Source organism: Pyxicephalus adspersus, chromosome 7 (genome assembly GCF_032062135.1).
Source record: "Pyxicephalus adspersus chromosome 7, UCB_Pads_2.0, whole genome shotgun sequence".
NCBI lineage: Eukaryota > Metazoa > Chordata > Amphibia > Anura > Pyxicephalidae > Pyxicephalus > Pyxicephalus adspersus.
This window is the reverse complement of record NC_092864.1, coordinates 38,743,233-38,754,010: the sequence shown is the minus strand read 5'-3', so window position 1 is coordinate 38,754,010 and position 10,778 is coordinate 38,743,233. Positions and strand designations below refer to the sequence as shown.

The following is a 10,778-nucleotide window of genomic DNA, read 5'->3' as shown; positions in this document are numbered from 1 at the left end:
ACTCCTCCCCCTGATAACATCACACACAGCCTCCACTCCTCTCAGCACTGAGCACGACTGTCACCTAGCCTGACAACAGCAAAGGGGTTAGGGAGGTCGTCTTCCTCCTTGTATATTGGCTTACGGCCCTGTCCGTCATTCTACTACCCAATCACTTCTTCTGCTGTGAACTTTTCGCGTTGTCAGCCAGTCAGCAGAGAGGTGATATGAGGGTGAAGGCGGGGCGACGCCTGGCCAATGACAGGAGGCGTGTGGTAGGCGGCGCAGGGCACGGAAGAGGACAAGTCTGTTGTGTGTTTGGGGTCCCACAGAGAAGCGGCCAGGAGAGGTATGTGAGAGAAAGAAAGGGGGACAAACCTTATGTACAATGGCTATTATTCCAGAAGGTCAGCCATACGCAGTGTCCCTTGTTTAGGGCAAGGGACTGTCCCCAAGATAGGAACTGTGTTTGTACATATGTGTGCCTGTACCACGTTTATTGCCGGACCACCACGTCACGTGATGCTTTACCTGGGCCAGAAGGTCATGTGATCTAAAGCAATAGTAACCTGGAAGAGTTTAATGTCAAGTCCACTTAGTAGTAAAAGGTATTTACCCCCCATCCCCTCTTCTGCTCTTTACCCAGACTTTTGTATGCTTCCTTCAGTCCCCCCATACACCTGACTGGGGCGATATTCCAAATGTCACCTGGCTTAGGGTGAGATCACATTGCTTCTGATGCACTTAGCACACTTTAATACACTTTAAATGCACCTCAGCGCATGTATGTGTTTTTTGTAATGTGTCCTGTTCATGTGCAAAGTTGTTTTTTGTCTGCACCAGAGTCCAGAATTTCTCCTTCCTTCATATGTATTGCAGCATGTTTTTCTATCTGTAAATGTTCCACTTCCCCTGCAAACATCAACACAGCACAGAGCCTGCAGGAAAGAGTAGATATCAGTCCTTTGATTTCTGACCTGATAGAAAAATACTCCCCCAGCCGCTCTCTCCAATGACCTACTAATGACTTCCTCACTCATAACCTCATCACATGCACGGATACAAGACTTCTCTAGAGCTGCCCTGACTCTCTGGAATGGTCTTCCTCATCCTGTTCGGCTTGCTCCTACTTTCTGCTCATTTAAAAGATCACTCAAAACACTATTTTTCACACTTGATGACCCATCTTATTCTGACTTTTGAAACCATCACTACTTCCCATCTCTACATATCTCCCCTCCTATTGTGTGTTACTTCCCCTACCTCCTAGATTGTAAGCTTTTCAGGGCAGGGTCCTCTTCTCCTGTGTCACTGTCTGTGTTTGTCTGTCATTTGCCAATTTATTGTAAAGCGCTGCATAATATGTTGGCGCTATTTAAATCCTGTTTAATAATAATAATTTCAGTCTGTTATTGCTCGGGGCCCGTGTTAAGCAATGTAGCCCAGCACACATTGTGTGAATGTGAAAGTATGAATATACAAGTCATTCACCGCTCTGATGTGCTTGGCCAGCTGAAGGCTATGACATTTGAGATAAAGCAAAGCGAAATAAATTGTGGCAGGATGGTCCTGTATTACAGACAGGCGATGCCCCATCAGCAATATATTAACCGTACCTCCTATTTATGATTGCACTCACCTGTTCCTTGTTCTGGCTTCTTCCTTCTTCCCTGCTTTCTTTCGCTCTTCAGTCATCCTGATTGGCCAGAATGGGAGGAAATAACTTGCACAGAAGTTCAATCAATCCTGGCAGCTGCAGGGGAAGCCATGATGCACCGGGTATCCTGGCTTTCTTTGTCGTTACGCATGCCACCACCCGGCTTAAAAAAAGGGTCAATTCAAGATGATCTACATGTTAGCTGAGTCTATTGTAAACAATGGCTTTCATGTTGGCATTGCAAGAAGAACAAAACCCCACATACTCACCTGTCCCTGTTCCATCACAGGGCACCTCCATCTTCTTCCTTCTTGCCATTTTGCAAGCACATCTGAGTTCATTTAATCCTGGCAAGCGCTGGGATTGCTGGGTATTTCTTTTGGCAGTTCTCTGGGGGATTTGGACAGGTAAGAAGGATTATTGCGGAAGGGACATCACCTGTATTTTTCTGCAATGATGCTCTGCCTGATCCAACATTTACTTAAATTGGAACTAAAGTTTCAATAAAAAAATACAGCCCAATGTGCATAGTAATTTATTTATTGCTCAATTATACTATCTTTCATTAGAACTTTGCATGAAGAGCATATTGCAAGTTGTTTATAGCAGAAATTCAAAAACAAACTTTCCTGTTCCCCACGAAGCAGAAGTGAAGAAAATGTTTGGGGTCAGGAACAATGGCGACCTACAATATCGCATAGTTGCCATTTACAGTAGTAGGAGCCGATAGTGGTGCATGGTGTAGGTATTTGTATGTGGCCCCCTGCCTCGTTGGACATGGGGAGCCTGGCACTGAAACAGATGACTTGGTAATTATAAATTGAGGGATATAGCTCAGATTATCAAAAAACTCCAAGTTGCAGTATCCGTTATTACTGGTGTCCCTGGCTTCATAGGAACTGTGTACATTAAACAATGTCATGACATTTTTAGTACCACGTCTATTGTTGTTGGTCAGATTTAGAATCATTGATGGCTGTTCACCTTTCAGGCAATCGCCCACTGCAGTGTCCTATCCCTGTCTAAGACTAGCAGGCTTCTGCCTCACTGTACAGATTACATGCACAAATGACAGCAATTTCTTGCAGAATTCTTCCAGTATATAATGAAGGCTATCTTTTACTATTGGGGGAGAAAAAAAACCCCAGTGCTTTATTACAACTTAATTTGTAATAAAGTACCCCCCATACTATGAAATGGACACTTACCCAGTGTAGTAGAAGCCAACGAAATCTATTTTGACTATACATCTCTTAGATTGTAAGCTCTTCTGAGCAGGGTCCTCTCCTCCTCCTTTGTCACTGTCTGTCATTTGCAACCCCTGTTTATTGTACAGCTCTGCATAATATGTTGGTGCTATATAAATACTGTTTATTAATTATAATTTAGGAAAAGAAGAGTATGGGTTGATATGTTAGTTGTAGCAGTGTATTAAAGTCAGTGGGGGGACTGAAATGTGTTTTTTATCCATTTCTTGCTCAAAGCTTATATCAGTTCTACAGATGTTCCGGCCTGTGCTGTTTACTACCTACAACTGCAGCTGGGAGTAAGGAATGCAAAAAAGGCTACACACCATAGAAGCTAATAAAATGATTTGGAAATTTTGTAAAAATTCTTCTTTCTTTCCACGTAGAGTCTACTAGAAAAATCATCCTCTTATGTTCTTTATATGCATCTACACATTTTCTGTATGTAAGTAAAAACATTCATCCATAACAAAGTGCATGTGTCAGTCTAATCAGACATATTCTGTTCACAGGGATCAAAATCAGTTCTTTTATCATAATGATTTATGAAAAGTGATGAAAAATCTATACAAAAACAAATTCCACCAACAGTTTATAGAATCAAAATTGCTTGTAAAAAGTTATTGCCACTCCTTCAGGATTTTTCTTTGGATGATTGTGCTGATAGAATCATAGCAGAAAGGAGTCATTTTTTGCCTTAATTTTCCATTTTTTTTTATTTAAGGTAAAAAGAAAATTTTCTGGGAAAAAATCACAATAAAATGGCTACTGTGAGTAATTCTCATTAATTCCGATATTTTTTGTTGTGTGTGATTGGGTTAAGCATAGGTAGAAATTGAATTTCATTTAAAAAAAACAAAAAAAAACATGGTGTATGGCTATAAATTCTCCCGCGTCCCGGCATGGAAGAAGTGTTGGGCACCACCATCTTCTGTCTTCCTCTGCACTCTTCTTGCTACATCACCCAATCTCGCACTGCACATGTGTGAGTTCGGGTAACATAGCCCACTGTAAGGGGTAAAAAAAAAAAAAGAGAACCAATCTCACTGCGCATTTATGAGATAAGCTTCTCTTTCCCTTTAGTAAAGAAAATACCTCTTCCTGAGGTTGGGCATGTGCAGAAGGAGCAGCCAAGAGCCTCCCAGAATGTGTGATGTAGGTATCCCAGGAGGCTCTGCTCTCCCCCAAAAAGATGTTGCGAAAAAAAATGTAAACATTTTACATATTTTTACTTGGTATAAAAGGATTGTCTACCCTTTTATGTAAAGTAAAAATTTTGAGTTTAGATCCGCTTTAAGATTTGTATTGCAACCATCTGGCCTCACTGTAAATGATTGTTGAGATATTATCATAAAATGTAGGAAAATGTCAATAGTAGGGTAGTAAGAACTTTACGACCACCTTGGAGTAATAAATGGCGCTTTGTGTGGTATGTGGCAGTGTCATTTATTTTAAATGTTCGCCCAACACACATTAGGTTCTAATGGTACCCCACAAACTAAACAATGCATTGGGAAAATAAGTGGGGGGCCGGTCCAGTTTTTATTCCAATGGTATAAGGTGTTTTGGGCAGGGTCCTCTCCTCCTGTGTTACTGTCTTTGTCTTTAATTTGCAACTGTTTAATGTACAGCGCTGTGTAATATGTTGGTGCTATATCAATTCTGTTTATTAATATTAATATTCTGTTGGTAGCTTACATTAACTTGTGCTGTAATGCAACAGACCTGGTGGGTGTGAAAAAGCTCTCCTCTTTCTATTGACAGCACAGTCTTTTGTGAAAACACTGCGATCTGCAATGTCTGTGAGGAGAGGGTGTAAGACACGCTAGATTTCTGTCACTGGAAATAATCTTTCATAATTGTTTCCAATGAGAGTGCTGTACACATAGTGCACGCTCTGTTTTATGTAGAGGAGAGGACAAGTGAGCGGCACTCTGCAGTGCTGTCCTTCCTTGACTTGGCCGCTCAATCCTGATTGTCATTCATGGATCCGCCATGACGGATTGATGTACGAAATCAAGCAAACGCTGTACGCATCAGATTCTTGCCTGAGACCTCTGTTTTTCCGGGGTGATCATTATCACATGTGTGTACATAGTACATCATGGAGAATTTGTGACTTAGCCAGGGAAAGTAAAGAGTTTCTCATATATACTTGTGCATTACATAGAAACTTGATTTGTTTTTTGTTTAGACTGCCATATAAAAAGCTATAGTTGTACTTGCAATACAGACATTATACCCATATATTAAATATATATTTGCTTATTTTGCTGTCCTGCAAACTGCCTTATTAATTTGTACATGTTAATTTGAAGACCTTGCAGTTGACACGGCAGGAGTTTATGTGACCTTATACACTATGACTAGAATTGCACTTATGCCCCTAAAATACATTTTTCCCAACATGCCAAATATGAGTTTGATCACCGGCTGTTATGACCATACCAGCTTTTATGTACTTTCATTCTGTAAAAAATGAGTTTCTCTACATTCCTAAAAGATATAAAGGTGAAATACTTCTTGTCAAGAATCTGTAAATAATTTTGTGGTCATGATCCAGGCACAGCTTGATTGTAAACTGAGGAGTTCAATCTTCTATCCAGGCCTTTTTTATCGGGGTGTATCTAATCGCATTTGTTCAGTAACCACCCGGCTGTTGGGTCACAATACAGAGGTTCCCACCCAGCTTAAAAAATCCCCTGGGTAGTTTACTGGAGATCATACCAGGTACAAAACAATAAATAAGAGGGCAAAACGGGCCAAATAGGGCATTAGGAGGGTAACATTCAATATTGGTCCTGACCAGAGTTCCACTCTTTTTACTAGAAAAGAAACTCTTCATGTACTTTTCTGATATATTTTAATTTTGCCTTGAACTTCCTAAATTCTGGGTTTATCACCGGTAGTATTACCGCAACTCTCCATTAAGCTCCCTAGCGTTTTAATTCTGTCCATATTTCCATTCAAAAAGCGGTACATTTATTTTGCATGGAAATTTATTTTACATTGTAGGCTATAATTCTTAGGCATAACTCACCGAAATATGTCCAATATTTAATACATTTAATAATAAACTTTAAATAAAAAAAACACAAAAATCTGTAAAAAAAAAATTTGTGAAACATGTAAAATAACTGTACAGTGGCATGTATAATATAAATATAATATACGTGTATATATATATATATATATATATATATATATTATATGAAGACTTCTTTGTATTTGACTTAATACAGCTATTTTGTGTTAATTCCAATACAAAATTATTTACATTTCCTGCCGCTTCTCCCGCACGCACAGACATCACCGGGAAACCCCAGAAATCGTTTCTGCATTCGCCGGCTGGAAATCGAAGGAGCAGGACGTGTCCCCAGGACCTGTGGGGACCAGCAGGACACCGGGGGACGCCGGCGGAGCAATGTAAGTGGGTTTTTTTAAAGTTTAAAGCGACCCCAAGTGTGACCGCTGTTTGCATTGAAAATCCACACTCGGGAATACCACTAGGGGGGTTAAACAGACTTTAATAACATCACCAGTACTATTGTGCAGAAAGTTGACAAATATGTAGGGCTTATCCTAACATTTGGTATATGCCATTCATCTTGACTTTTTAGCCAACTAAACCCAATACCAGGAAAATTGAAAAGATTAATTGTGCCTGACTTAAAGGTATAGGGCTCCTTGTGCAGCCCTGGCAGGGTTATTATACTGTTAAATGAGTAATAGGTGCACTTTAAGCTGGTAATGTTTTATTTCTGTATATAATACTTCTCTGTATTTGTATTTATAAAATTTGTATTTAAAAAATCTGAAATTCATTCTTTGGTTTTGTTTTGCAGGCACTCTGCAGCAGGGCCAGGCTGGTCACCTACCTCCCCGGGTTCTGTTCCCTCATCAGAAGAGTGAGAGGAACCCGTACTTTTTCTACTGCAGGATCCTCTGGCTCTGATGAACCCTATGTAGCTGCTACACCACCTGACATACGTAAGGGGGGACGTATTTAGCACTTATGACAAGCGGTAGGGTTATGTGAGAAGTCTGTGGAGGATGGAGATATGTGCTTGTTTTACAATAAGACTTAGTCATACCTTCAAAAATGTCTTCATTTGTGATGGCTCACAAAATCTTAGCCTTTATCATTTGCTAAGCTCAGTTAACATGTAGATGACCCTGTTACTGTAGAAATAAATAGTTAGCAAATAAAAAAAAAATAAAAATATGTTCACCTCTTTGGTGGTCTGGTCTGTATGGAAAAGCCAACCCTTCTCCATGGCCTTTCCAGGTGACTGAACTGCTTACCCCTGCTTGTGATGATGGCAGTGTTCAACCCAGGGTGGAAAACAATTTTAAGCAGGTGGGAGCCATTGTATTGTGACCCAATAAGTAATCAGTAACCACCCAAAAACATCCGGGTGGTTACTGAAAATTTCCGGTTGCTGCACTGGCAAATATGGTCTGGTGGAGAGTGCTGCTGTTGTGTGAAATGCTATTCTTCACAAAGGTATAGTTTAGGTGACCCCGTAATTAGTCATATAACTTCCATCATTCTCTTATGTAATAATATTGTCCTTTATTTGTTTATTCTACAAACCTAAATATCACAAACATTTTGAAAAGTTTTAAAATATATTTTCATGATATTTTATAGTTTCCTCAAAGGACTTTGTGTCCTGCGGTGCTCTATTGAATCACTAAGGGTACTTGGTACTGTGTACCTGCAGCTTCCCTCTATAGGTCCTATTGAAAAATTATTATAGGTGCACCAATAAATGCAGCCAAGTATTATTTACCGTGGGGAAAAAATCAGCAGTTTTCTTTTAAGTATATAATTGCTGCTTAAAGTGATATTTGGTAACAGTAGGGATGAAAGAGCACTGTAAAAAAAGCACTGTAGTGTTCTGTGTAAATGGAAGACATGCCTCATTGCAGGAACTACAGTACTCCTTGTTAGCAGGTAGCTGGATCAGAACAATAGTTTTCAACAGTAACATTTTAGCTTCTGTATGAAGATTTAGGAAAGGAATACCTTCACATCAAAAAGAGGGATGACTTGTTTTAAAGTTTTATATATATATATATATATATATATATATATATATATATATATATATATAAACATATAGTTAACATAATGTATAAAGTATATGTTAGAGTCTTTTATTTTGTATTATTTTCCCAGTTCCCAGAACAGTATGGCCAGATGAGGTTATGGGACCTTTTGGCCCTCAGGATCAGCGTTTTCAACTCCCTGGTAATGTGGGATTTGATGCTCATGTAAATGGAATGAACGCACAGAGGAAAGTTCAAACTCCAAAGAAATTACCCGACCTCTTATCAGAGCCAGCTGCTAGTGAGAGACACGAGTTTGTCATGGCGCAGTTTGTCAATGAATTCCAGGTAAGGCCTAATATCTGGTTAATAGTGTATAGTATTTATAAATTATAAAGTATAGAGACATTATTTGTTTGTTATGTCTGGTCAAATCAAGTAAGTTGGATATAAACGTTTTGTTTTCTCCTGCTGTCTGTCCTTTCAGAGTTGTGTTACGATCACCAGCAACAACCTATTATTCAGGACAAAGTGGTTCTCATTAGGGAACCCCCTCATGGGGAGGGCAGCAGGTCATTATTTTCTATGTAAGGTCTATCACAGAACCCTCTTAACCTTCCCTCTCCTCCAAGCTGTTAGGACAGTAAGGTTGGACAATAGGCAGGAAAAGATTCTTAATCGAGAGATTGCATTGGGCAAAGTGATCTGTCTCATTAAAGTGTTTGTAACTCCTAACCATAGATTTGTCTTAAATTTGCTCCCTTTTAACCTAAAAGCTTTGGAAGCATTTAGTTATATCTGTCCTATATATGCATTTGCTAGGAAAATTGAGTTACAAGCTTCATATTCTCTCCACTGACTGTTATTGCATTTTTTCCACCAGTTCTTGTAGACACTGCACACGTCCTTCATGATTTATAATAAAATGTTTTGTGGTATTAAAACATATCTGTCCTAGGGCCGGACCACTGCTTCCACATAGAATGCAGTACAAGGGGTGGGGCAGTAAGCATATCAATAAAGGGTAAGAAGGCAAAAATACATTTTTGTCCTTGGGTTTGGATACACTTTATGAAATTTAATGACTTGTCAGCATTTAGACCCACAATCCTTTTCTAGTTTCAGGTGACCATTTAGAACCAGGAAACGGCAGTGGCTAGACCTGTAATGTATCACAATCCTGTATCCCCCTCTAAACATAAATCATCTTGGACACACCCAGCCTATAAATAAACTAAAAGATGAAGCTCCCGACGTGTGAACGTTGGGGACGCTAGGCCAGGGGATGCAGATGTCAGGCAGGCATGCGACGTGTGCATCGGTGGGACGGCGGGAAATTTAAAATTAGAAGTATTTTTAAATGTCTTGTACCAACTTGACATTTAAAAATACTGAAATTTTCATACCGTCAGGGAGGTTAAATGTGAGGTGTGAAGGTAGTTACTGTAGGGGGCTACTTAAATTTAAAAATGGTCTTGACTCCACATAAATACATTGTAGAAATTTATACCTGGAAAAATTGTTTGCAATTCAGTCTAGTCAGACTTGTCTATCGGGTGTACCTGTATCATAACACAGTGTGACTTTTGTACTCTACTGTAGTAAAACCAAAACAACTTGGTCACTGCTCTGAATTTACATACTGCTGCTTGAACATTTGGGTTAGACTTTCTTTCAGCTTTTTAACATGGGGAACCCTTGAAATGACTATCAGGCCGACCCCTGCTACAAATATTTTATTCATAGCTCACATTACATTAGTGTAGTCAGTAGGAAGAATGTCCCCAACTTGCTGGCCAGCTAGAAGGAATGTTCTTCTTACAGATAGTTACACTCATCTGAAAGGCATACATTGTTCTTTGCTTAGGGAATTCTGTACAGAGGATTACAAAAAGCTAACATAAGGATATGTGAATGGTGGACAGGCACTTGTAATACATGTCACATGTGTCTTTTATCTTGGAATTATTAACAGTGCTGGCTGTTATCTCTATCCAGCATACAGACTTAGTAATTCATCCTGCTGTACATTTGTTTTTCATAATTATCATTTTTAATGCACTAATACTACAGCTGGAGGTAGAGTCTGTATGATCGTAATCATACGAATCCCCTGCACTAGTGATTTCTGTGCCGGCATAATAGACAGTGTCTGTGGCTTTGTCTCCTGCTCTTCATGGACTAGACTTTTTTGACCTTGTGGGTAATCTAGTTTGATATTTGTAAAAAGCAATAGTTAGGCAAACATGTCACATAGGCTGTTAACTGACAAAGTTGATATGCCCATGTAGTGCTAAAGTATATTTAGGGGTGCTGATTAATGTCTGCTATGCTACCCCATAATTAATGCCTCTTTTTGATGCTGGGCAGCAGGAAATTCTGTTGTGACTGAATCCTTTTGAAATCTTATGCCCACCAGTATATGACGGGATATAAATGGCTCACTTTAAAGGAAACCTTTAAGGGAAATCATGGACAGAGATCACCTGAAATCCATTTGCTGTCCTGTCCAATGCCAGACTTCACACTTACACAGTATTTATATAGCACCATATTACGCAGCCCTGTACAAAGTCCATAGTCGTGGCACTTACTGTCCCTCAAAGGGGCTCACAATCTAATGTCCTTACCATGGTCATATGTCTTTATTGTAGTCTAAGAACCGTTTTATTGGGAAAGCCAAATAACCTAACTGGATGTGGGAGGAAACCCACACAGACACGGGGAGAACCTGCAACTCCATGCAGGTAATGCCCTGGATGGGATTTGAACCCGGGACCTAGCGCTGCAAAGGCAAGAGTGCTAACCCTGAGCCACCATGCTACCCTAATATTGAACTA

The 10,778-nt window shown here is 39.6% G+C and overlaps 1 protein-coding gene across 1 annotated transcript in view; it reads left to right on the top strand.

Moving 5' to 3' along the window:
- The first annotated feature begins 630 nt into the window (after positions 1-630).
- Positions 631-10,778, top strand: part of MMADHC (metabolism of cobalamin associated D) — an 18,980-nt gene continuing 8,832 nt past the window's right edge. Inside the window, exons 1-4 of the mRNA XM_072419085.1 lie at positions 631-3,328; positions 3,608-3,653; positions 6,729-6,873; positions 8,069-8,328. Of these exons, the coding sequence (XP_072275186.1) occupies positions 3,645-3,653; positions 6,729-6,873; positions 8,069-8,328 (414 nt within the window). The 5' untranslated portion in view covers positions 631-3,328; positions 3,608-3,644. The remainder of the gene's footprint in view (positions 3,329-3,607; positions 3,654-6,728; positions 6,874-8,068; positions 8,329-10,778) is intronic.